A 27,559-nucleotide genomic window follows, 5' to 3' on the forward strand; every position below is an offset into this window, starting at 1 on the left:
GTAAGGCAGGACCTCCCTTTGCATGCTGAAACTACACTGACGTTATTGAAAAGGCTGTATTTATCCAAGAGGCTGTTCTGACCCTCATTATAGCTCCACCAGTGTGTCTGGCACAACCAGGAGCCTTACAGACCAAGAGTCCTATGGTCTGACAGGCTCTCAGGCAGGATTTTTGCTGTTGCTGTGACAGATGGAGGATTTAGCACGAGTTTTGATTTTTTAACTAGCTGATCTTCTAATCCCTTTTTTGATATCTCAGTTATATTTTTATGCTTAATCTGATAGAGTTTATATTCTTTTCTGTGTTCTGTACTCAGGCACACCTGCAGCTTTTTGAATGATGCTTTCTTACTCTCAATCCTCCCTCCTGTTATCAGCGCCAGCATCTTTCCCTTTTTCAGGCTTTTCTGTGTCCCCAGCATGGACGCTTCAGCCATGTCCACCCACCTGTGAGGATTTAATCCTCCCAGCTGTTCCTCTGATCTTCTTTTTAACAAGCTCAAGGTTTCCAAAGTGCCTACCATATTAACAAAATATATCAGTGCTCCTGCCTTGCTTCCCAGGCTTCAAGTCCTGATGTTGAGACAATCACAGCACTGATTTTGTTCCCTGTCATTCTCTTTGAATGTTAACCCTCTTGTTTTATTCTATCCCTTGATGTATCCTTCCTTACAGGCTACAGAATTTGCCATGTCTTGTCCCTGGGAACACTGGAAAATATCACCACTGGTTGGCTTTTCCCTACTCCTCAGTTAAAAAGCTCACTGGCAACCTCCTTTCTTTTTTGATCTGGATGAGGTCCATCTCTTCTGTCCAAGTGCTTTGTAGTACAGAAGCGTTCCCAGCTCCTGCTGAAATGTTATTCTCAGCCACGTTGTGAAACCACCATCCACGCCCTGGCCCCGGGCAGAATGCTGGGAGCTTTTCAGCAGCAGACAAGCATAGACATCCTGGTTTTCGTCTTCTTCCCCAGTAGTGTACACACTGCATGCAGAGCTTTTTCCTTCCACTGTGTCAAAGGCACTGAAGTAGACCATGACAATGCGTCCCTCTTTGGCTTATCCTAGGAGCCACCCATGTACCCTGTGAAGTTTGTCATCTTCCTATCCTTCCCCAGAGTAGTGGGAAACTCCTCTGGCCCTCCAGCCCCAGTTCTTCCACACCTGTGCTTCAAAACAGGGAGTTAGGCTGGAAAGCTACATGCTGGATCTAGCATGTGTGAACAAAGCGGGGGTAGGATAAGTGCTAAAAGGGCCCTGTTGGGGATACTGCAAGGAACACGCAGTGTACAAGAGGGTTCTGTTTATATGATATGGAGCAAGCATGAGCCAACAGACCCTGTATGCAAATGGGAATGGTGTATTTCAGTCTGGTAGCTTACTCCAGGGTTGTCCTCTGGAGCAATCCCCCCCAAAGCTGCGTGGATGTGTCTTTTAATCAGGAATGGGATAGGGAGAATGAATGGGAGAGCTCATATGGTGAGGAGGCAGGCTACAAAATAATCTGGGAAAAGCTATCTTAACAGCTAAATTAAGCATGTAGCTACCTGTAGCCTGGGAGGAAATAAAGACGAGATCGCCTTCCACACAAGCACATCTTCTGCATAGTACTTGTATGGACCATGATCCTGATGTAATCATGAGTCAGAAGAGTGGTCCCTGGTAATCTAATTCTTCCCTGGTGCAGCTTAGGGTTTCCCTTTCCCCAGATCTCCAAATGTCATGGAACTCAAAGGAAATGCTGCTGTTCAGATCTTTTTTTTACAAAATCTTTCTTGAAAATAATTTTTTGGGTATTTCAGAGGAGAATCTCCTCATCTCATGCCAGCAATTTCCAGATCATCTTCTGGCAGTGAGAAGCAAAGTGTAAGGAAGAACCAGTTCTGGGTTGCTCTCAGTGGCAACAGGGCCTATCTTGGTTCCATCCAACCTGGGGAGATACAAACAGCTTTACTGTCTTCTACTGGTCTTATCCTAGGCCCAGCTCATCTAGACCCAAAAGCCAGGTCTCTACGATTTGTGTCTGGGGTGGGTTAGACAAAAATAAAGAATGGCCAAGGTAATATCTTTTTTTCTTTTTTGTTTGCTTGCTTATTTTGTTTGGTTTTGGGGTGGGCTGGTTTTTTTTTTACTATTATTACTGGACTGGTATAAAAGGACACTACCTGATCTTTTCAAGGGCTGCATTTGATCAGACGCTACCAGAGAGGTTTACTACCCCTCCAAGCCTTTGTACCTCCCAGAAAGATACCATTTTTATAAAGTATTTTTTAAAGCTGCATGTGTTTGCAAACCACAGGGTCTCTCAGCTATGCCCTGCCCTTATGGCTTCTGCTAATCATGCAGGGCATATCTGCAGATGCAGGGAAGCACATTGTCTCCCAGGTTTCCTTTCCTCCCTCCCATGTCCTGATATTTGTTCAGGAGGGTGCAGGAAGCGGGCCAGATCCACCAGGGCCAAGAACATCTGCTGACCATCCCTGTAGTCTTGTGAAATTGCTTCAGGGATACCGGGCAGCAGAGTGCTCAGGCACAGCACACATCTGAACTAGAGCCCTGGGAGAAAAGCCAAGCTCCCATCCCCATCACGTCCTGGCTCTGCAGTTGGCCAGATTCCCCTCTTCTGGAAGTGTAGGCTCTCAGGCCTCATGGGAATGGTGGCTTGCTCTTGCCAGATCTCCCATTAACAGATTTGGTACTGTATGTGAAAGATGCCCTTAGCTCCTTCATGAGACTACAACAGCCTCTTCATAAACTTCCCTTCAAAGATATTTATATTACTGATGGTTATTCTTTCTGATCAGGTTTGGAGAATGTGTAATAAGTAATTTCTGAGGCCCTCGTGCCAGGTTATGCCTTAATCGTAATGCTAACAAAGGTACAAACAGCTCTATCTGGCCTTTAATGAGGAAGCGTATCCCTTTCTCCCTCCCTCTAAGCACACTGGCAATAGGACAAAATGTTTCTGACTATTTTTCCCAGCCTACCTTTAGGCATTTGCGTTCCCTAGATTTTGTTCAGAGCAGCATTTTCACATGGGCTAAAGGCTCACGGGTTACATTTTTGAGGGTTTTGAATCTAAAACCCTTGTGGATAGATTGCTAACAAAGATTTTCAACCACGCTGCAAAATCCTTGGAAGCTCAGCACTGATTATATCGAGATGCTTTAAAAAAAAAGAATCCCACTAGCCATCTATCTGCATCTGTAGGTACACAAGGGCATCTGAGAAAATCTCTCCTGGCCACACCACATCATTGGTATAAAAGAAAACACATTTTCCTTTTGAAGGTTTTTGACTCATTTGGAACAGATAAATCACCGCAGCAGCACTTTCCAAGTGACAATTATGTTGCCACAATAGCCATAAAAATAAAATAAAATCAACAAGGGTGGAATCCAAAGTAGGAGACCTAAATTATACATAACTATATTCATAAAACTACACCTCTGCTCAAAGTTTCTCTGTACACTACACATATGCCAGGTTCTTTTAATCTGCTGCTGATGTGCTGCGTATTACAGTCGTGTGCAATTACAGTTAGCTATAATTAAGAACAATTACAGCTTTTATTTCTCCACTTGTTCTTTAAAAAGCACAGTTGTAATAAAAATTTTTTCCCCTGGTGGGTTACCAAGAGGAATCACATTGCAGCTATCATGTTTTGAGAGTGGAAGACCTGACCTGAAAACAAAAGTCCTGGCTTGACAAAAATAATAATTATTTGAATTGTTTGGATTGGGTTTTTTTTTTTTTCAGTTCAGATTCATCCATTTAAAATCTTAGTCTCCCTGGACCTATAAGAAACCATTAGGACTGTGATACAGTGATGTTATCTTTGCATTCCCAAGTGCAGCTCTGCAAAGCCCTGTGTTCTTCAGTACATGTCTGTCTTGTACATGCCCTCTGCTAATACTGAGAATGCGACTGACAACTTGTCAGTCATGAGCACAGGGAGGGACCACATGCCACTCACTGCGCAGTGCAGGATCACCAAAGCCATGGGCTTTTCTTTCCCTGATCCCACACAGCTAGCATAAGTGTCACTCTATGAAAGGAGTACATTAGCTGAAAACAGGCAAAAGAAAATATTTCTTCATACCATGAGTAGCTGGGAACTTCTGGGCTTTACAGTCCCAGAAGACAGTGGAGGCAGCTGGCATCAGCATGGTCAAAAGGTATCAGATAAATCCGTGGGCAAGAGGGGACTATTACTGAAGAGGACAGGCAGGGATGTACCACTACCACCCACACTCTTCCACAATAGCATCTTCTACTAGCACTGCAGGACACCAAGTGGTGGGTTACAGGGACCACCTCTGGCCCAGAGCAGTCTCTATGGATCAGGACATTTGAAATTGAAGCCTAAACCTAATAAACCTGGGGGACATCGAAGGAGGCGGGGTGGGATAAAGAATTGCCGTCTATAATAAGACACGTGTTAGAGAGCAGGTGCTTGAAAAAGATGGACTGAACCAGCCTTTGGGGACGGCTGTTTCTTCTCCTGGCTCTAGAGGGAGCTTCGGAAAGCGAATAAACTGGCTGCGTGTGAACCTCTGAAGAGGGCTAAAATTAGGTGAGATGTATCCCTGTCTGAAGTTCAAGGTAACAGTTTTTAATTTCTGAACTTCCTTAGGCCTTTGTGTGTCTGTCATGCTTCTATGGTGCCAGATGGGAAGGTTAATCAATTTAATGAATTTCATTACTTTGTTTTCATCACAGTGCTTTTTTTTTTCATTTGGAATGTTTCCTGCTGAACTTTAATCTTGTTAGTAAAAGCTTAACAATATGAATTTAATAATAATTAAAAACAAAACAAAACAAAACAAAACAAAACAAATCCCCCATAAAACAGGTCTTGCAAGTGTTTTAAAAGAACTGAGAGAGCTGAAAAATTTAGATGAGTCCAGGATTTGGTCTTCCATTACAGTCCAAACCCCTCAGCTTTTGGGTTGTCATCTTCAAATGTAGCACCAGTTTCTATAAGGACTGTGGATAAAGTCTCTTATTTGATGATGAAGGAATGCCACAGTGACACATGACTGTGACCATTCTAGGACAAGTCAAATCCCCCTTTATGAAATTTGAGGTTTTTGAGCTGAATATTCCCAACACAAAGTCAGCATCATTGGTAAAACTGGCATGGAATTAACATGCAGACCTGAAATGCAGCTTCAATCTCTCCAAATCACTCCATCTCCAATAGCTAAATTTGATTACAAATTTTCTTAGCTAAATTAGTTTTCAGTTAAATGCCTGTGTATTATTATGAATATTAAACATCTCTCTTGACTAGCTGCAAATGGTGAACAAGAGAACAGCTGGTTAATTTGAAGAAGCAAGAGAAGAATTAAGAATAAATAAAAGCATAAATTCTAAAAACATGCTTTTTCTTTCATATATTTAGAAAGAAATACTAGAGTTCATAAAAATAGTTTAAAAAGGTTAAGTTTTCTTTACAAAATTTGTCAGACAATGTCAATGCACTGAGACCCCATATCATCTCATGGTTTTTTGTTTTTAGTTTTTTACATTCTTGGTTCAATATTGGAGCAGACATTTCTTTAGCACATTTGAAATCACATTGACCAGCCACTGCCCAGGTAACTGGTAGGAAAGCGCACAGGGATGTGGCATGAACCCAGTCACTGCAGCTTTCTGGCCTCGCCCAGTGCCAATTACAGAGACAGGATCAGGAATTTTTCATTGTACAAATACAGGATGATACCAAATCCAATTTTCCTCACAAAGGTACATTTTCCTAGCCCTTCCTTTCACCATGACCAATTAATGAGTTGTTGCTTGGTGCCCTCAAGCCTCCAAGCTTAGAGTTCTCCAAACCCAGCTGAAGCACCACGCACACTGGTGTCGAGAGCCTAGAGCAGCCTCTCTCATTCTGGAATTTGGATCTACTGGTAAGGTTACTTAAAGCTGATGCAGCCCTTTTTGACCTAATTTGCTTTATTTGTTTTGGTTTTGGCCTATCCAAGTTCCCAGTGAATCTGAATGAATGTCTTGTGATGAAGAGTTAAAATTTGTCATCAATTCAATTGATCACAGGAAAAAGAAAAAAAAAAAAGTCAATTTTTAGGCCAAGGATCCAGCAGTTAAGGTTGAAAGTACCAAGTGTGAAAGAAATCCCCTGTCAAAAAGATGATATTTAAATGTAAATTTACTCAGTGATTTGATCAAAACAATGTTACTAAAGGATGTGTATATTTGAAACTCCAGCTTCAAATGTTACACAATTACATTCAAATGTTACACTGCAGTAGCTCCAAACAGCTTCGGAACACACACTTCTGCTATATCTCCCTTCTGCTGGAGAGAACAAGAGCAGGCAGACCAGTCCCTTCTGCCAAAATCCACTGGAAGGAAGACAGCTGAGGCAATAAAACATTCTTCCTTCCCCTTGCTGGTCATCTGTTCCCACAAAATGCCTTCAGGGCAGATTTTGCACAGGTCTGGCTTCTGTCCATTTCCAGAAGATGTGGCTAGATAGGAAAGGGTGGGGCAGAGGGATCATTATTGGCCATGGTAGTTGTGAAACACCTGCTATGCCACTTCTACCCTCAAGCCCAAGCACTTCACAGGCCAAGAATGAAAAGCCTGCAACAGCAGAGGGATTGGGTGAAAACATAAAGCAGGCAGGATGGTAGGGCCTCCACTAGCTTGCAGGACAGCCCAGTGAAGATCAGACCTTCCCCGACAAGTTTTGAGATCCCTGGTAGCTAAGATTCACTCCAAGCAGGCCCCTGGGACCTACTCAGTGACTCAGCAGATGTGCTGATGTCTGGGCAGGTGTGCTAATGGCACTGAAAGCCTTTCCAGTCCCTGGGAGGCACTCAGAGAAGACTCTTCTCTCCCATCCTGCTCCCATTCCCACGTGCTCACCTTTGCTGGAGGGAGTCTCTGTAATTATCAGAGGGAAAGAAGACCAGCACTCTCACCAAAGGGATGCTCGTGGGAGTGTCAGCAGTGACAAAAACAGATCACAGCATACTGCTGTAGGGCAACTCCCTAGGAAATAAAGTTTCTTATTCTAATACACATTTCTTTTTAAAAATCAAGTTGACATCTGTAACTCTTCATGGGAAGTCCTTACTTTCTGGGTATGTACCTCATTACTGGGGTGGATTATGGGGAAGCATTCTCTTTAGATGGTGAAGGAGCCCAGGGATTATCCCTGTGAGAAACCATCCTAAGCTGAGACCAGCATCTCATCTTACATGAAGTCTAGGTCTTTCAGTGTGCAGGAAAGTCTGTGAGAGAATACTATAAAAAAAGTGATTGTCTCTTCTGCTCTGTAATTATGTCCTCGCCCACACAGGGGCTTCTGACAACATTCTGCTGCTCAGTATATTGAAAAAAGAGCACTGGGAAAGGAAGAAGAGCAATCAAAACTGTATCATCTTCTCAGGCTCATTCTAGACCTTTTTTTTTTCTTTTCTTTGTTATTTCATGTTTACCAAAACTCACTGTTCTAACAAGGACATCTCTGCTGGCACAAGTCCTAGTGCAGATGCAGTCACATTAATAAAGCTTATTCTATTTGGGAATGTGCAAAAGAACTCTTGTGTCTATCAACTGCAAACCTTCACCAAAGCAGATGGGCTCCAATTCAAGCATATGTTTGCTAAAACAAAGGGAAGGGCTAAAGCAGAGTTTCCTTCAGTGTCAAAACTCACCTTCCTGTTAACGTGCAATATGTACAAAGTGAGGCAGACAAAGACCACTTATTTAAGCTCTTCAAAACAATGTTTTCTCTTTTCAGGTCTGTGACAGGTTGAAGTAGCTCTTCAGTGCTATTTATTTATTTGTTCATGTCCCATCTCATGCAGGACCACCCCTGACAAAACACTGGATATAGCGTTTCACAGTAATTTTAAGATTATCTAAAACCAAGCTGCCATTGAAATTAATAATCCCAGACTTTTCCTCTCCCTGCCTGCTGCCTCTCAGTCCTTGTCCTTTCCTAAGGTCAGCTCCAGCAATTGCACAGCTACGCATCTCACACATTCAACAGTAAAGCCTCTCAACTCAGTGACAGCTAAGTAGCTTTCAGATTAGCCAGGCCAGGGTGACACTAGGGCACAATCGGAGGTCCCTGTCAACAAACAGCCCTGAAGAGCAAGAATCCACATAGCAAGGAATTAGATGTTCCATCTTCAAGCACAACTGCTCAGAATAGATGTCCCTGCCACCACAGGCCCTGTGTTGATAAGGACACATGCCACTTTGGTCTAAGGTGGGCTGCACCACTTACTGCCACTAAAAAATCCTTTTTTCCTGAACTCATCCAAAGAATCTGTCTTTGATTAAAGTTGCCCTTGGCTCAGTGTGAAAGGCAGCGTCAGGAGTTTCACTTAGGCTGTTCCTCCCCGACACCTTCATCACTTCCTCCCTGTGACCACATCTGTATGTGGGCACAACTGCCAGGCAACAGGAGGCAGCAAAAGAGGGGATCCCAATGATCTTTTCTTTCTGATCATTGGCTGCTGGGCAGGCACCTTAGGAAAACAACATGGTCATTTCTCAACCATCATGATGCCCATGGTTAAGAAACAGAGCAAAAACACAGGGAGATCACTCCTTTTGCAGGATGCCACATGGTTTTATCTACTGAGAAGAGATGGGAATTCAGAGCAATCATCTTGCTATGGAGCTGCTTCCCTTTTATGGAGTGTAGCACTGCTCCAGCTCCCACACAGCACTGCTGTGCTCCATCCATCCAGTCACACACAAAATTGTCCCAAAGAGCTGTGATTTTAAAAGTACACAAGCCTTGAATGAAGCAGCTGACTGGCTGATGCTCCACTGGCTTTAGATGTGTGGTGGTGGGAAACTTCAATCATCAAGCAATTGGCAGCTCCAGCACAGAGTAAAGTCAGTTGCTATTTCAGGGAAAGGAAAGGCAACTGTTCCCTGTGGGGAATGACTGCACTAGCTCAGCACCAGGAATAGGCTGAGATTTTAAAAAATTTTTTCCCCCTACACTTCAGGAAAAGCGAACACACAATGTTCATTCGCAGGGATCATTTCCTGAACATGATGTGTGCTCGCTGTCCCGCAGGTCACTTTCCAGTGTGTCACATCCTTCTGCACAAGGGAGAGCAGGAAATGGCAAACTCCCAGTATGAGGCAAAGCATTCCCATCACAGCAATTGGTCCACAGGAGCTATAAATTGGTCTCCTCCAGAAACAGATCAAAATTTCTCTTTGGGGAGGTCGGCTGGAAACTAAAGGTAAGTTTGAACAAGTAGTTTTTTGGAGTCTCTCCAAGTACTGTATTAGAAAAATGTTTGCAGGTTTTGGACTAATGTATTCCTTTACTGTCAAGGAGATTTTTCTCTACAAGCAGGAGTTAGTTTTGTTTTCCTTTATGCTGGCATAAATCAGTGTATTCAAAAGATGTGAATAGCTGTATGGGTTGTGCTATATACTGAATGACTGTTCTACTAACTGCAGTGAGATGGCTGCTGTTATTACCTGAGACTGTTCTCAGCAATAAAATCTGCAGAACAAATTGTTAGGAGGCTACAGGAATTGATATCTTTAATGATCATCATATTGGACTGTAGTTAAGTTGTTGATGATATGGTCATTGTTCATTTCAATGCCGGTATCCATTTATCTTAGTGTTAGTCCTTGTGCTTTCAGCTTCATCTCTGACTATAGTGTAAGAAATAAGAGGACACTGCCTCCAGCTAAGAAAAGCACAATGTACTAAGTGTCTCAAATGGCCCAATGATACCAAGAGAGACCAGGGTCATTGTTCTGAAGGGCATAGGGGGAGGTCCTAAAGATTCTGTTGGATGGATTAGGACAAACAGAAAGGGAAAAAAATGAGGTTAGAATTATTTACTTACACGCTTCAGGATGGAAAGGCTCTTTATGGTAGGAGGTTTCCTCCTTCTGAAACACGGGGACTCTGCAGAATGAAAGCCCCAAGGATCCTAACTATATAGTGTGCCCATATGAGGGACCAGGTACCTCCAGTTCACATAGTACAAAAGACAGAAGAGAAAAGGTGCTTGCAGCAATTAATACTTTTGCTTAGTTGGTTCTGGGACAGGATCCTTCTGCTACAGAGGCTTCTTTTGACTATGAGGGCATTATGGACTGCAAACAGCTTCTTAGCAATATGGCTAGACCTTGCTGGGTGCAGAGGCAGTGCAGCCTTGTGAACAGTGCAGTGTTGTGGAGCACAAAAGCCCTGCTCCTACCAGACAACTGGTGATGCTGTATCGCTCCTGTTGCCTCCCTTGCCTCAGTTGCCCTATATGTAAGCAGGCTTAAGGATACTGGCTTCCTCTGTAAAGCTCTTTGCAGCCGTAGAGCAACCTGCAAATGCTTATTGGAATATTTCTTTCTACCCTTGTGACAAAGAACAGAGAGAGCAAACAGGGATCACCTAGCACTGAAACCCTGAAGATTCACCCTCTAGAAGGGAAGACACTCTCTGGCTCTCCTGCCACGGGAGGTTGCCACAGCCAGCAGTTTTCAAGACTTTTCTATTCACTGTATTTTCCCTGTTTCCCCATCCCCAAGGGCCTGCACACTGAAAGTGGCTCGCTTTTTTGATGTGCCCTTCATGACCATTTTAAACAAGGTCCATAGACATCCCTGCCACTGTCACTGGAGATCCACCACCTAAGCACCACAGAACAATGGTTCCCATCTTTGTCCAGACCCTGACGCCAGGTTACAATAGGAAAAAAATGCTGCAGGACCTTGAGTTGCTTAGGCATAAAGAAAGGAAGGATGTACACAATACCCATCTGAGGCATCAATGAGCTTCTCACCTCCTAGATGGAAAAGCCAGACCTTGACTCCCCTCAGCAGCTTCCCTCTGTCCTCCTTTAATGGGAAAGGACCCCTAAATTGCAACATGGGATGGGTGGGTTTCACCTCCTCGGACCCCTGGCTTTCTTGTGAAAGATGCCCCAGAGTATTGCAGATCCTCTGAATGCCATCATGGGGACACCTTAGTTCTGGCAGCATTACTACTTTGGGTTCTGAGCACTTAATCTCAAGGGAATTTCTGTCTCCAGGGTTGGAAGAGGTATTTTGTGTCTTCAAAGAGGTAATAACAGCACCTCTGACCCCATCCCTTAAATACTTACTCTTTTCAAGGAACAAGAAAAACATTTAGAAGTTCCTCTGTCTGAAAGTTACAGTGGAATATGGTAATTAAATGTACATGTGTGTACATGCATGTGTGTCTGTGTATGTGAGTGTGTACGTGTGTGCACAGCGAACCTTTCAAGATGCTGGGTGAAGCAAAAAAATTTTGGCTGGCTGCCATCCCTGAAATGGTGGTCCAGGCTGAGCATGTCTCATGGGTTTTTTTCATCATAAATCCCAACCCAGCCTTTTCTGTTTCTGGACAGAGGCCATGGAGAGAAACGGTGCTGCCTTTCCCCAAACACTAGACCCCACGCACCACTTCCACATAGTGCTACTGGATCAGAGACGGAGGCTGCGTGGTCAAATCGCTCACCTTCACAAGGCTGCTCGTAAACTCAACAAGCTCCGCAAAAGGTCCCTGATTGCCAACGTCAGTGGGAGCACCCTGACAGCTGCAGGAGCAGTCACAGCCATCGTGGGGCTGTCACTGAGCCCAGCAACGCTGGGAGCCTCTCTCCTGGCATCGGCTGTGGGTCTGGGCCTGGCCACTGCCGGGGGAGCTGTCAGCATCACCTCCGATCTCTCCTCAGTGCTCTGCAATTCCCGGGAGGTGAGGAAGGTGCAGGAAATCGCAATGACTTGTCGGAAACAGATGAGGGAAATCCTTGGCTGCCTGGAGTTCCTCCGCCGGGGGCAGGGTCCAGGGGACCCCACACTTCGCCAGTCGGAGAAGAGGGCTTCCATCTCACTGTACAACTCTGTCTGCTTCATGGTCTTCTGTGGCTCCCACAGCTTCCTTGTGCCAGAATACACAAAGGAGGTCACAAAAGTGAGCCAGGCCATGCTGAAGGCCAAAATCCAGAAGCTGGCTGCCAACCTCGAGACCTGCACCAGAGCAATGGATGAAGTCTGTGAACTTCTTGAGTCCAGAACAGATCTTTCCCCACACACAAGGAGGCTCACCTTGGATGCTAAAACCACTACTGAGACCCTAAGACCATCCAGCTGAAACAGTTTTTGCCCCAGAATTAAAACCAGGCTTGGAGACTTTACATTATAATTGCCACTATTAGCACTTCTACCTGTTGCTATTGTAATATTGATTGTGCTCATCCACGCAGGTGTGCACATCTCTCCTGTGCCTTATTTATATCTGAACACAAATTCCATCATAATAGGAAACCAAAGGTTACACACCCACACACCCTGCCACCTCACAGCAGCTACCTGATTCAGGCTGGAGGTTGTGATGGACATGTGGACTATCAGGTACACAGCAGAGATCCCAGAGCCTGCAGGCACGGGTAGTTGGCTGTTCCTCAGACCCATGTTTCCCCAGCCATCTCCCCAGCTCTGCTTCCCCAAGGCAGCAAAAAGAAGTCGGTCGGGAAACTGATAAAATCCCTGCAATTGTGGTGCTGACTGACCCTGGATTGTAAATAACTTATGAATCTACCAATGGTAAAAGGACTGGTGTACCCTCAAAAAGCCAACAGTTGCCAGTTTCCAGTAGGGTAAGGTCCTGTTACCAAGGTACATCTGGAAAGGCTGTTGAAGGAAGCAGTTCCAGATATGACAGACTGTATGGATGGCTCATCAACCTGGGGTGAAATAGCAGGGCCAGAAATTGTTATCCCTTCTGAAGAAAAGCCTCCAGGCTGAGAACTGTGATGTTTGTGTTCTATTTATTTATATAGGATTATTTTAAGGTTTTGATATTGTATTTAATGGTGTATATTTTTTTTTCTTTAAAAAGGAGGCTTCTGCTCCAAAGGAAAGCAGTTGTTCTTAGAGGCAAAGCAAGTCTGTGGCATGTAAGAGAAAGTCACCTGTTCTTTGGCTGTGAGGGAGGGCAAGTTCTTCTAGGAAAAGGAGAGTATGGCCCGAATACTGGTAGTTATAAAATATGAGACACGGTCAACCAGTGACAGATCTTAGGAATGAAAACAGGTAGAAGGACAGGTCAGTGACCCCGGGACCAGAGCCTGCCTCAGGGGACTGGTGGAAGAAAGCAGTTGTACCTCTTGCAGCAGAGAGGGAAGCGTAGGTTGGTGTTGCTGGTCTGAGCTGGAGCCCAGCTGTGATGGGAGCACATCTAAGAGGTGGAGGTGCCGCTCTCCATGCAGTCAAGCAGCCTGTGAGACCCACAGTGGTTTGTCTGTGAGGGTGGAGGCAGCACTCATGGAGGGCTACACGAACTCCTAGCAGTGCTTCCTGCAGTAAGCTTAATGTTAGCAATATATATACTGGTACTAATACTCAAGAGGGTTGCAGAGGAGTAGGATGATTCAGAAGCAGAGCACTTACAAAGCAGGAAGAAGGACTGAGACCCTGTTTCAAGGGACTGTTCTGATAAATATGTCCTTTGTGATTTTTGACCCTTCAGTGCCTCAGTTCTCTGTCTAAAAATGATGATAGTAGCACTTCCCTACATCACAAGGATGTTTCTGGGACAAATATTGCAAAGTGCTCAAGTACTGTGATGATGGGGATCATGTCAGTACCTTGAAGAGGTACAGGGAAGAGACACTGGAAACTAGCTTGAGACAGCCAGAAGGGTTAATGCTGGGATAATACCACCTCCACAAGTAGGCCCCAGTGGATAAGGGAAATTTCCTTGCAGATACATGAATCAAAATGATCAGAAAATCCACTCTGTAATTCTGTAACACTGAGCAAACTTGTAGGAAGGGCAACACTATGTCTCGCAAAGATTGAATCCTTGTCCTTTTTGTCTCTTCCTCTCATGACACCAACTTTTGTTTTCACACATAAGAAGAACAAAAGCTTTGGTCCTTCAGAGTACAACTCAGATGCCTGTAATGCCCGTGCTTGTTTGCCAGAAATGAACAAGTACACTGCTTGTTCAATTAAATGAATATGAAGTGTTTTTTTGTCAGTGTTTCTCTGTACACCTGCATATGATCACATTCTTCCCCCTGGTTTACCCTGCTCGATTTCATGCTCCAGGCACTGGAGCCAGGGAATCGATAGGAGCAGCTAGACATGTTCAGAAGGGGAGAATGAAAAGCAAGGTCATTAGCTCCATGCCACGCAGCTGGCATTTTTATATGAGTGTATGTGTTTACGTCTGTGTGAGTGCATACCCTGGTGTGTAAATTAGCATTGTGAATGCTGATCTCTGACATGCAAACGCTGAGGTGCATATGTTTGAGCATGTAAGTGTGTTTTTGGAGTTTGAACTGCACACTACAGGAAGGCAGATGTGATGCTAAATTTTTCTTAGTAATGTGGCATACCACCAGCCAACTCTACCAGATCAGTTATGAGTTCACCATACTTCTGAGATGGCTGGTTTTATTGTCACAGAGAAAATTATATAACTTTTATGATTCTCCTATACCTCCTCCTCAGTTTTCTAGTAATGCAGCTTTGTCCCCATATCCACACACAGGGGACAACATAGAAAAAACAACATCTCTGAATGGACTAGTCTGACTGGCAGAAGAATCTGAGTCTGATAGCTTAGAGCTTCATGAGGGCTGGTTTGCTCTGCTCAGCGCAGTCCTGCACTGCAATCACAGCCACTTTTTCAGCAGCTGGGACAAATCAGGAACTCTAGCTTCCATTCTCAGCCACACAGGCAAAAAAAAATCTTGCTTCTGCTCTGTTTTTCCCTAGATCAACCCTTCATTCACAGTCAGAATTTGGGTTACTGTGCAGTGCTGCTCTGCAAAAGCGGTTGAGCCCAAGGTACCATGCTCTCCTGGCCAGGTCTCAGGCACTTCCCTCTCTGAGTTTGTTTGCTAGGAATGCAAAGGGAGGCTCAGGCAGAGAGTGGGGTGGCAGGCTGGAAGATCTCTAATCCTACACAAGACAGAGGAGCTGTGTTACTTTGTTTGCTCCAGAACCCATCCAGTGCTCTTGGACACCTTCTAAGCCAGGTGGTCCTGTGAGTCTAAGTCTGCGCCCTCACACTTCAGCTACACTTAATCTAGCAGCTAGCAGACAGGGCAAGAGGTGGTCAGATCCTCCTCACCCAGCTCCTGGAATGCTTTCCTGTCTCCTCCCATGCAGTCAGCGCTGGATCTCATGTGATACCCTGGGGAGCCAGCTTTGGGAACTCTGTTGGCAGAAATCTTCCATATTTGGGGGTAAGATTCATTTCTTGATCCTTTTTCTCCCTGAAACAGCTCACTGCTGGGTCCGATAGGCACCTGAGCTGGTACCAAGAAAGCACATGAAGCAAGTGACCCTGGCTGGGACAGGGGTGCACCTGCTCCAGTACTTAGTTCCAATATCATGGCTCCCTTAGAGTCACAAGCAACATTTGGGAGAAGTGTCTTTGGTAAACAGGGTGGGTTTTTTTAGTAGTTATGTTATTTACCCTTCAAATGAGTAGATGCGTTGGCTGACCTCTTCCTTTGGTAGCTGGAGTGGCAGTAGGGGAAGGGTACATGTGTGATTTGATGATTAGCCAGGGCTGACCTCCTGATGCCCTTTTATTGAAACTGCTGCAGGGAGGAATGATTCAATGGTGAACTGGAAATGCAAATGTAATTTTAACACAATGTCCCAAAGTATGTTTTGAAAGCATAATAAAAGGTGTCTATGACAAAGGAGCATGAGAATAGTCAGGGAGTCAGGATATCCCAATAGCCTCCCTCTGAGCATCCCAGTGAGTAGACAGGACTCTTTACCATTAACTGTGACCTACTATACACACCGTCCATCTTGTCTTATGCATCTCTTGTGAAATAGTTGGCATTATACCGGCACTAAAATTCATCTTCTCCCACCCTGTCCCCCCTAAGGAAGACTGAGCTTGTAACCTGCAGTAGGGCTAGGAATGTGTTTGGTCAAAAGCCAAACCTAAAAGCCCTGGTGTGAAAATTTCAAAATCCAGTAAAATCTGCAGTGCCCTGTGCTGAAATGCACAGAAAGGGAGTCATCATCTAAACTGGAAAGTCACCAGGAGAGAATGGCTCCACCCTGCTCCCCACCAAAACAGCACCTACCATTTTATATGGACAATGAGTTCAACAAAGAATCACAAGCAGCGACTTCCTGTCACATCCCTGACTCTATTTCCTGAGGCATCCCAGTGACCCTTAAAGGGTTTATGTCTGAGTACTCGCCAGGCTTAACCTTCAGCAATAATAGTATATAGCAAGCTCATGGCTCAGACTGCTGTAATTTTTGAAACACATGGTCATAACTAGCACCTACATTGGGTGTTTCTTGTCGGGATTTTTTGTCTTGTTTTGATTTATTTTAAAATCATTGCTCCTGAGCGCAGCGGGATGCAGCAGTTTCTGCTGCGCAGTGAATTGTTTCAGGTTTCCTCTCCTTTCCCTGTCACGCAGAGAGTTTGTTCGGATTTCCTCTCACTTTCCTCATTGTTCTGGGAGCAGAGGAAACGGCACGCTTGGAATCCAGTGACAGATGCTCAGGTACGTCAGCATTTCCACAGCGAGCACACCCAGCCTAACCAGCCTAACCCAACCATCAAAAGAGGGAGTTCTGCTCAAAACCAGAGTCACGAGTTCCGTTTTGCAGTCGACTCTGCTGTCCTTTTGAAGACTGAGCTCTTTGATACTTTAGCATCCTTTCTCCTAAAACAAAACATGTTCACCTAACTGAAATGTTGCCCTGCTGTGCTCAGCATTGAGACTACAGATCAGAGAGGAGGCCACACCCAGACCAGATGGAAACCAATGAGCTCAGGAACTACCATCATGACATGATCTTTTGATGCTGCTCTCCCTCAAAGGGCACTAAACCCATCACCATTTTCACCTCTCACTGTGCACTTGCAGGCTCCCTGCCTGTATCACAACAGCAGCAATCAAGAGAGCTGGGGAAGTGTTTGCATCTATTCCCATCCCCTGTTCTCTCATTTCATGCTGTGAGTTGCCACAGTTCAGTGTATGTACTTCTGGCACTTTAAAGTTGCACATTGGCAATTACTATAAGCAGGAAAACAAAGTGGAAAAAGAGAGTTCTTGACTTTTCCTTCTTTCCATTCACTAGTACTTCAAAATGTTTCATACCAGCACTTCTGAAGAAGTTAATTGGCTTTTTATATGTATTATATATATAAGTTTATATATTTTTTTGTATTTTTGTGCCTGAATAGCTCACTTTGTCTTGTTCTTTCACAATTCTAGAGTTTATGAATACAGAACACCATCATGCACGCTGCCTAAACAATGCAAATGCTGAGCTGCAGGCTTAGCCGTTTGCGGTTAACACCAAGCAGGCAGGGTTTCACACAGCCAATTCAGTGTCTTCTTATCCCGGTACAGGTGGCTATAGCTCCATAACTCCCCCTTCCCTGGAGACCTCTCTGGAGAAGGACATTGAGGTGCTGGAGCATGTCCAAAGAAGGGCAACGAAGGTGGTGAAGGGTCTGGAAAACAAGTCTTATGATGAGTGGCTGATGGAACAGGGGTTTTTTAGCCTGGAGGAGGCTGAGGGGAGACCTTATAACTTTCTACAACTACCTGAAAGGAGGTTGTAGTGAGGTGGGGGTGGGTCTTTTTTCCCAAGTTACTAGTGACAGGACGAGAGGAAATGGCCCCAAGCTGCATCGGGGGAGGTTTACATTGGATATTAGGAAAAATTTATTTACTGAAAAGAGTGGTCAGGGATCGGAACAGGCTGCCCAAAGAGGTGGTGGAGTCACCATCCCTGGGGGTGTTCAAAAAACATGTAGATGTGGCACTTCAGGGCATGGTTTAGGAGATATTATGGTGTTGGGTTGGCGGTTGGACTTGATGATCCTAGAGGTCTTTTCCAACCTTAATGATTCTCTGATTCTATGAGTTCAGTGAAAATCCACCCAGTTTCTAATTTAGCGAAGGACAGCACTCACCACTTAAATCAACCCCCCTTACAGAAGCGTAAGCTCAGTTACGTTTAAAGAAAACAAGTCCTGAACACATGTAGAGGAAAGGCCTCCTCAAGCGTGCTGCTTAGTAGCCTTGTGCAGAGTTAGGATGTTTCCGCAGACAAGCTCGGCCGACGTCGGTTCCCTTACACCAGGAGAGGAGAAAAAGACAGCACGTGTGCCCCGAGCACCGCACCCACTCCGCAGAGACCCGCGCTCGGAAGAACTCCGGATGCAGAAGACAGCTTCTGACCGCAGGAACACGGGACCGCCGGGGCCGGCCTCCGCCGACGGGACGGGACGGGACGGGACGGGACGGGACGGGACGGGACGGGACGGGACGGGACCGCCCGCCTCCGGCTCCAGCCGGCGGCAGGAGCGGCAACAGCAGGCCCCGCCCCCCGGGCCCCGCCCCGCCCGCTCCGATTGGCTCTTTCATCGGAACTACAAATCCCATGATGCCTCCAAGGAAGACTGCAGCTCCCAGAGTGCTCTGCGCCGCGATAGGGGCAGGGACGGCCCAAAATGGCGGCAGGAGAGGAGGGAGGGCAGGCAGCGGAGCCGGCGGCAGTGGAGGAGCCGGAGGTGGCGGTGGAAGAGCCACGGAGCTTCAAGGACCTGGTAAGGCCGGGCTGGAGCCACTTCTGCCCCTGCTGCTCCTTCCCCCGTCCCGAGGAACACCCTCCTGCCCCCCCCCGCATATAAAGGGGAGGGGGGAGCCCCTCGCACAGCCCCCTGCGCCAGGCCGTGCCCCACGCTGCCCCGCCGCGCTCGCCCTGGGTTGCGGCCCTCGGCGGCTGCAGGCGGCCCCAGGCCCGGCGGAGGCGGCGGTGGGCGGCGGGGCAGACACGTGGGCCGCCGCCGCCGCGTCGATCCGCGGGCGGGGCGCTGTGTCCCGGCGGCAGGTCCGGGGGGTTCGGGCCTCTGCTCCGCTCAGGTTGGCGTTGCTCCGGCCTGTGCCCCTCAGCCGGCTGCCCGTGTGTTCGGCTGTGTTAATTTGCCCAGGCGTGTTCCTTTTTCCATGCTCGTGGGATACTCCTAGAGGGGAAGAGAGACAACTGGGGATGTGGGGAAAGATCCTTGTGTAAACTAGGGGAAAAACGACTTGTTTCTTACTGATGGCAGTCACCTCGATCGGTTCTGAACAGATCTATGAAGTTACTGGTGGATGTGGGGATCACTGTGGGTTGCTTGCCCTTTCGTGTAGTTGTGTTGAGGGCCTGATGGGGTTTGTCTCTGCTAGAGGCAAGCTTGGCTCTGTTGCAGCATGTATTTAACTTTGTGGTTTAATTTAAGTCTCCTTGGTGATGTCCATTTCCCTTCTCTCTTTTCACTAATGTTTAGGGAGTGACAGATGTCCTGTGTGAAGCTTGTGACCAGTTAGGATGGAAGACGCCAACAAAGATCCAAGTTGAGGCTATTCCAGTGGCTCTCCAAGGTGAGCGGTGTGCTTCTCTGGTCCCAGATCTGGGGATACCCCAGGAGCTCTATGTGAATGAATTTTACTGAGTGAAAAGTAAGTGGCAGGGGTGAGAGTGTTCTCACTTCATCATTGAAGATCTCTGTCTAGAAGTAGTCTCTCTGTTTATTCTTGTGGCCTTCCCAGGTGGATCTTAAAATATTAATTTATCCTGTAACACTGCCTGCAACTGCAAGCTTTCAAATCTGTACAAACATGGGTTCTGGAGTGTTCACTACTGTTGCATAGTTCTGACAGTCCACATTAAGTAGAATGACTGTCAATCATTTGAGCCGCTACTCAGCATCAACCACTTTCTTTCTGAAATACTCAAGGATACACAGGAAACTTCTGATAGATTTAGGACTTTGCCTTTTGTGGTAGAGACATACAGTGTGTGTCTGAAGTTGACTGATTACATGACTTGTATAATCTGCTTTGCTGTGAGCAGGCAATTCTTTGAAATTAAATTTCTGGAGTGAGTAATAGTCAAACTACAGTGACTTTTTCTAAACATCCTGGAACTAAAGGAAAATAAATTACTGAATTCATCAAACCTTTCTGCCCCTAGAATATTTGGTTGGGTTTTCGTAAAAAAAAAAAAAAAAAAAAACCAACACACCAAAAAGAAACCCAAACAAAATTCCAACCCACTGTGAAAGAGGAACAGAACAATGTGGTGACAGAATGGGAATAAACCTTCAGTGTCTATCTACTCTGTCCTGTCATGTAACTGTTGTCAGTCTCTCTTACTCCACATATAAGATTCTCTTGGAAAAAAAACCAAAAGTAAGATTGCATTCCTGAGAAGTTATCTCCACTTTAAGGCCTATTGGCAGCATTTTCTTCTCAACTGTAGGAGTTTAGAAGGTCAGAATGGATTCTACTACTGACTAATTCTACCCTGTTGTCTACACTGTTTGGGGTCAAAAGACTTGTGGTCCTAATGCTTCCTGCTGCAGACCGGTTTAGATTACTCTCTTAATCGATGGTACAAAATTGGTTGTGGCTTGTGAAATGTGAATTTGGTATTGCTGTGGTCTTGTAGTTCGTATGACCTAAGCCTCAATCACTGGACTTTATTTCCCTGTAAGCTGGTAAACGGACAACAGTTGGTCTAGAATACACCTGGATAGAAGCAATAGGCTGTAAACTGACAGATATGAGAAATAATAAAGTAAAGCTTTTTTTGAACCTGAAGTTTGTATGAAAACCTGTACTTTGGCAGAATTTTAACTAGAGAATGTCAAGGATTGAGATTGTAATTATTGTACAAATGAAGTAACACACTTAAAAATGCTGCAGAGATGTTCTGAAAGTCTTTGTTTTGGCCCTTTGTTCTTTTTTACCCTTTGTGTGTCTCCTTTTTTTCTATCCTCCTTGTGCTTTAAGGGCTTCTTTCTCTGGTCTAGATTGGTAACAGGTTTTTCCCTCCTTGCTACTCCTTGTAGGTAGAGATATCATTGGACTTGCAGAAACTGGCTCTGGAAAAACTGGAGCTTTTGCTTTGCCAATTCTTCAAGCACTGCTGGATACGCCTCAGCGATTATTTGCTCTTGTCCTCACACCAACAAGGGAGCTGGCCTTCCAAATCTCAGAGCAGTTTGAAGCTCTTGGATCCTCCATCGGTGTCCACACTAGTAAGTGGCTTTGTGATACTGGAGCAGTTTTCCTGGAGACTGGTTTGTCAGCTCTGGATTGCAAGGGATAAAGTAGAGAGTATTTGTATGGAGGACTGAACAAAAGGTGAGAAAAGCTTGTGACACTGGAAGACATAGATCTGGTATCAGGTTTGGGAAAGAAAGACTGTATGGTCTTTTCTCATGGAGTAGGCTGCAGCTCTTCTGCATTTTATGTCCAAACAGTAAAAGATAGAAGTAGGAGAGAATCTTCTTATTAGTAAGTTTGTGTCCAGTGAAATTGCATAGAGCTCCGCTCTATAGTGTGATGTAGTTTAATCTTTCCTTCAGACTGTCTCTGTTGGTTCTTCAGATATTCTCTACAAACATAAAAGCGTTGTGGGTATTTTTAGAATTCCTGGATTTGTGCAGCTGAGTTAAGCTGAAATGAGTAGATTCTCCCTGTAGCGCTTCAGCTGTGAAAATAAAATACTCGTAGCCAGCAAGGACTTAATGGTATGCCTTAAGAGGCCTGGGAGGGTCAGGTGTGCTAAAATAAAGTGAATTCTCATAAAGATAAGTAGCCCTTCATTTGTACAGAATTGTTGTGGGTGGCAGGGAGTAGGAGGAAACACTATGGTGCCAGGGGCTGACTGGTGCTACGCTGAGAGACTCACTATATTGTGTTTGTCCTGCAGCGGTTATAGTGGGTGGAATTGATACGATGTCTCAATCTCTGGCCTTAGCCAAGAAACCTCATGTTATAATTGGTAAGTTAATGCACTGGGGTATGGGGTATGAATATTATCAAACTGCATGTGTCCAAAGAGAGAGTGCCAAAAAGTTTTGTGCATGTGAAGAAGTGAAAGTACATCCTTCATTTGTTTTCGTCCTGAGGTCTGACTACTGGCTTGTTAGTGTTTCTGAAGTATATACCAGTAGCCTTGCTGCTACAAGCTCATTCCAAAGCATTCCTGCTAGAATGCCTTTGGCTTGGTTTTTCATTCTCCTCAAGTATTCAAAATGCTGGTCTTGTTCTTCTCAGTACAGCTCATCTACAGTCTGTTCTGTTTTGCCTTTTTTTTTTTTTTTTTTTTAAGGGGGAGGGGGTGAAGGTGGGCATTCTTCAGAGAGTCTGGCTCTGTTAGTCTTATTTCAAAACTCTTTGAAGATGTCCTGTGAAAGAATCCTTCCCACAAAGCAACCTGCCTTTACTTCTCTTGGAGAAAATTCCATTTCTGTAATGGATGATTCTCTTGCATCTTTGGATCTTTTCCTTTGCTTTCATTCTAAATTTGCTCTTGTGATTTTGTTGATAGCAACCCCTGGCCGTCTAGTTGATCATCTGGAGAACACAAAGGGCTTCAACTTACGAGCTCTGAAATTCCTAGTGATGGATGAGGCTGACCGGATCCTTAACATGGATTTTGAAACAGAGGTAGGAATCTGCTAAAAGAAGAGGTTAGCACACTAGATAAGTACCTTTAAAATCACTTCATACAGTCACACAGTAAAAACTGAGCTGTTCTGTAGAAATTAATAGCAAATTGTAACTAAGATCTAATAATTGCACAGAAGTCTGTGGTGGGAGTAGAACTGTGCTGAGTTCTGCAGAGCACTAGCAAGACAGTAGGAAGCATTTTGCCTCCAAAATTGACTGGTTTCTCTGGAGTGCCTGACACTGACACAGTTCCTGTAGAACACAATCACATGCACGTTCCTGCAGGAATATTGCCTGATATTTGCTCTGCTGTTTCATTTCTAGAGTTCACACTGGCTAATTGTCAACAAGCTATCAGCCTCCACTCTCCCTTTAGAAGAAGGGAAATTTGTTCCTACTGTGAGTCTAGGTTGCACACACGCATTACTCTTCATTTGGATGATCATTATATTTGGAGGAGGCTTATGTCTTGATTGCTTTTGTATTCAGCATTTCCATTTCCTTTCTGTTTTTACAGGTGGATAAGATATTAAAAGTGATTCCTCGAGACCGGAAGACATTTCTGTTTTCTGCTACCATGACCAAGAAGGTGAGAGCAGAGTACTCTGCTTTAGTTATCCTCCTGTGAGGCTATACTGTTGGCTAGACTATGATACAGGTTTCTGACAAGATCTTTGTCCATGTAGTAGTAACTTACATTGATGTTCCCAGGTTCAAAAACTCCAGCGTGCTGCTCTGAAGAATCCTGTTAAATGTGCTGTTTCTTCCAAATATCAGACAGTTGAAAAACTACAGCAGTACTATATTTTCATCCCCTCCAAATTCAAGGTAATGCCACTTCTGTTTCTTCCCTCTTCTGGTTGTGTCTAGTCATGCTGTTCCCACATCTGCCCAATATCTCGTCATCTTCTCTGGCTTATACTTACTCTTTAATGTGGCATATGTGATTATCTTGGTTTTTTACCCTCCCCCTGTCTCTGCATGTTTCTTTACAGGACAGCTACCTGGTTTATATCTTGAATGAACTAGCTGGAAACTCTTTCATGATATTCTGTAGTACGTGTAACAATACTCAGAGGACCGCTCTACTGCTGCGCAACCTGGGGTTCACTGCCATTCCTCTCCATGGACAGATGAGTCAGGTATGGGCACACCCCACAGAATGGAGTAGACAAGAGACCTGTCACTTGGGAAGTGGGCTGCACCATACTGAGTCACAACTACCTTGCAGAAGCAGTGTTTCACAGATACTGGACTGGACTGATCCCTAGAAATTTAACTAATGTAAATGCTGCCACTGATTCTGTAATAGTTAAAAAATAGACTAGAGAAGTGAGATTTTTGAGTATTTTTCCCCCAATTCTTCTGTACCAGTATTTCAACAAGAGCATATTAACCAGAATAAGCATTATTCTCTCACTCCCTTTTTGACCTCCTCTCTTCCAGAATAAGCGGTTGGGCTCTCTGAACAAGTTCAAGGCAAAGGCACGTTCTATTCTGCTGGCTACTGATGTTGCAAGCAGAGGTCTGGACATTCCACATGTAGATGTGGTGATAAACTTTGATATTCCGACGCACTCTAAGGTAAGCTAGTCTGTGTGCCAGCTGAGAGCTCTCCAGGAGGCATAGTCAAGCTAGACAAAGGAACAAAGACACCTCCTCTCTGTTCTGCTGACTGGAAGACTAGTTCATGCTTCTGTAGATTAAAAGATGTAGTTCAGCCTCTGCAACTGAGTTGGTATCTCAGTTTGGTTGGGTGCCCTCGTCCGGATTGTAGAACTGATCCCATAAGTGAAGAGGGGAAGTGAGGGGAGTTCCATGCCTCTGTATTTCTGCTCAGAGTTTGTGTTTTGCCATATTACATTAAAGTGCTTCTAGACTTTGAAAATAGTTTTAACACACGACTAGTTTCAGGTAGTCATCTCTGTTCCTGTCATCCAGGTCTGCCCTCACATTTTAAACTATTTAAAAAAAGATAAGTAAAAATTCTCCCATTATGTTCAATGAGGATTTGACCAAGAAAGGTATCTTTAATATGTTTCACCTTCATATCACAAAAGTAGAGCAAACTGGAAAAAAGTGAGTTGCTAACTTTCTACCTTATAGAAAGTATAGTATTATCTTACAGGTGTGACTTTGTTTCCCAACCTAGTTTCAAAAAGCATACTATTAACATGCATTTCAGGAATTGCTATTCTTCCTTACAGTGATCAAAGATACTACACATTGCAAACAGAAGAAAGTACAGTGATTCTTTTGAAGACACTGCTTTTGACGTTGTAAAAGGACAAAAGTTTAAAAAAATACTGGTGGAGGCAGCAGCTTGAATGACATCATTACAGTTTCTGTGCCCCTCCCTCTCATCTCACCATGTCACAGAACACGTCCTTTCTCATGATGTTTCCTTTCTCCACATACCCTTCATGGAGAAGGCAGTATTTTAATTTCCATAATGCAGTACGTAACCTGGAAAACAGCCTAGAACCGTATAAGCAGAAGACACTCAATAGATCAGATGCTTCTTTCGTTCTCCCCTTCCCTGTGCTTGCCAAATTTAAATCTACTTGCCAGAAAGTTTGTCTGGAAGACACTGTGTAGAGCACAAGATCCCAAGACTGAAAATGCAGGCATTGGCCCGCTTCAAATATTAGCTTTTCAAGGCAGTGATAGTTGATTAGCAGTGATGTATCACAACTTTTGTCCTGCAGCATTAAATAATTGGAGGTGGTCTTTTCCTTTAGAAAGAGAAGAATTGAAATGTTAAAACCAAAGATATGCTTCCACAAGCCAGCATCTTCTCAAACCCTAATGCTATGCATAGGTCCAAGTATTTAATCCTGGATGTATTTTCTCCCAATTTTCTTGTTCTTTCCTAAAGAACAATTATATGGGCTGATTTCCCATAACTTCTGTTCTGTGTTTGGCACACACATCTCATTGCATATCAAAAAAAATTCCTTTCAGGATTACATTCATCGTGTTGGGAGAACAGCTCGAGCTGGGAGATCTGGCAAATCTATCACCTTTGTCACACAGTAAGTGTTAATGTGGCAGACTTATTTTTCCCAGCTGTAGTTCAGAACAGAAAACATCTGACCTTATTCTGGGTGAGAAGAAAATACTACTTGTCATTCTGAGGTGCCAGTTGGATTTATTTAGTTAAATGGGAGAGAATTCAAAGCATGGGGTGGGGAGGGAGAAAGGTCCAGGATAAATTCTAGAAGCAGGCATGTAATGAGCAGAACTAACTGTTTATAACTTGCTTGTATAATATACATACATTTTTATATAATGTAGGTTAAGTAAGTGTGGTTTTTGATATATACTGAAATATTTGTCTAAAAAAAAAAGTCTTTGCTAAATACTTCTGAACAGAGATGAGCTGAATAAGTCAGTGAAGCCATCCCAAATGATGGCATCATTTGCATCCATTTAAGAGTTGCTTGTGAGACCATCAGCACAAGCTAACAATATCTGTGTGCTGGAGGTAAGGGGTGATGTCTGTGGGTGGTGATAGCTGAAGCAGTTGCAGGAGGGCTGATTCAGGCTGGTGTCTTGTCTTTCCTCAGGTACGATGTAGAGTTGTTCCAGCGCATTGAACACCTGATTGGCAAGAAGCTGCCAGCATTCCCCATGCAAGAGGAGGAAGTTATGATGCTGACAGAGCGTGTAGCTGAGGCCCAGAGATTTGCTCGGATGGTGGGTGCTGGCTTTTTGTCCCTCTAGTCTTTGTAGTCTGAATTTCTTCAGGTGCCAGACCTCTTGGTCAATCTCTTGATTGTATTGCAGGAGCTGCGGGAGCAGGGAGAAAAGAAGCGATCTCGGAATGGTGATGATGATGACACAGAAGAGGCTATTGGTGTCAGGAATAAGGTGGCAGGTGGGAAAAAGAAGAAAAGGAAAGCCTTCTAGTTCAGTATTTGGACAGACTTTTATTTTTATCTTTATGGCTACGTGAACTCAGCAAAAACAGTCTACCAAGCCATCTCCAGTGGATTTTTTTTTTCAGAACTACTTATTGTGAAATTGGGCAGTCCACCTGGAAACAACTTCCTCTCTTCTGCTTCACCAGCTACAGTCTGAGCTTGGCCCATTGTGGTACCATGGGACCAGTCTTCCTTTCAGAGCCAGCAGACCATCAGCTCTGGACCTGAAAGCAGCTGTGGTCTGGCCCTGGTCATTCACAAAGAGGTGCATCTTGGGTGTAGCTTTCCCACTGCAGCAGCCTGTCTCAACTCGGACTCACTGAGTGCATCTGGGGTCAGATAGGTCTGTTAGAGAGAGGAAAAAGTTAAAAGAAAAAACTGAGTTTCTACAGCACAACTGTGATGCCCTTGCCTTAGGAGAAGGACATGTGACATGGAGAACTCCAAATATATTTGCTTAATTTTAAAGCTATTTGGTTTTCCTTGTCTTATCACTGACCTGTTCTGCTCATCTTGAATATTGGCTCTGCCAGAAGGTTTTCTTCTTAGGTCAGTCTTAGCGATTCATGTGTGACACCAATACCTTAGATGTGTCAGCTGAAGAGAGGCCTAGCACAGAGATAGCCTAATCCTGCTGAAACAGGTTATTCAGTGCCTGGCATTCGATCCAGAATCTGTAATGATTGGCAAGATCAAGGAGAGGTCTGGAGTTTGGGATGGGTTTTTTTGGTGGCTGATTCTTGTAGTACTTACAAACCAACACAAGAGGGTGGTATTTATGTAGGAAAGCGGCTCACGAGCTGAGTGGTGAAGAGAAACAGGCACCGTAGAGGCTCTTTCTGTGTTTCCCTATTTATTTCTCTGTCTTGGGCAGAGTTCAGTGCTGTATAAGTAGCCTCTTGCAAGAATGGGATAAACATACTTCTCTTCATATCAAAGCAGAAGGTTAGTGGTGGTTCCCATTGGCAATAAAAACGTTCACAATGGACATTTCTGCTGGTGGCAGAGAAGGGCGAGAAGCTCCCTCGTGATTATTCAACATGAAAAATAAATGTCTGTTAGAACCACTCATAAGCTGGATTTTATGCTACATGAAAAAAGGTCTAAAAGATTCTTTAGATCTAAATGGAAA

The 27,559-nt window shown here is 44.6% G+C and overlaps 2 protein-coding genes across 3 annotated transcripts; both read left to right on the top strand.

Moving 5' to 3' along the window:
• Positions 1-8,933: 8,933 nt before the first annotated feature.
• APOLD1 (apolipoprotein L domain containing 1) lies at positions 8,934-14,008 on the top strand. Its single transcript, XM_064452740.1, has 2 exons — positions 8,934-9,244; positions 11,393-14,008. The coding sequence occupies exon 2, from the start codon at positions 11,398-11,400 to the stop codon at positions 12,136-12,138; it is 741 nt and encodes a 246-aa protein (XP_064308810.1). The 5' UTR covers positions 8,934-9,244; positions 11,393-11,397; the 3' UTR covers positions 12,139-14,008.
• Positions 14,009-18,458: 4,450 nt separating this feature from the next.
• Positions 18,459-26,899, top strand: DDX47 (DEAD-box helicase 47). 2 transcript variants are annotated; one of them, XM_064452754.1, is made up of 12 exons: positions 18,459-18,603; positions 19,327-19,420; positions 20,893-21,081; positions 21,759-21,830; positions 22,380-22,498; positions 23,019-23,090; positions 23,213-23,329; positions 23,497-23,643; positions 23,948-24,085; positions 25,466-25,536; positions 26,071-26,200; positions 26,291-26,899. In XM_064452754.1, exons 1-12 carry the CDS (start codon positions 18,508-18,510, stop codon positions 26,411-26,413), a joined length of 1,368 nt encoding a protein of 455 aa, XP_064308824.1. In that variant the 5' UTR covers positions 18,459-18,507; the 3' UTR covers positions 26,414-26,899. The 2 variants fall into 2 exon arrangements, with proteins under 2 accessions (XP_064308824.1, XP_064308832.1); XM_064452762.1 differs by lacking the exon at positions 21,759-21,830.
• Positions 26,900-27,559: the final 660 nt, after the last annotated feature.

The sequence above is a fragment of the Phalacrocorax carbo genome, chromosome 1 (genome assembly GCF_963921805.1).
Source record: "Phalacrocorax carbo chromosome 1, bPhaCar2.1, whole genome shotgun sequence".
In the NCBI taxonomy this organism is placed as follows: Eukaryota; Metazoa; Chordata; class Aves; order Suliformes; family Phalacrocoracidae; genus Phalacrocorax; species Phalacrocorax carbo.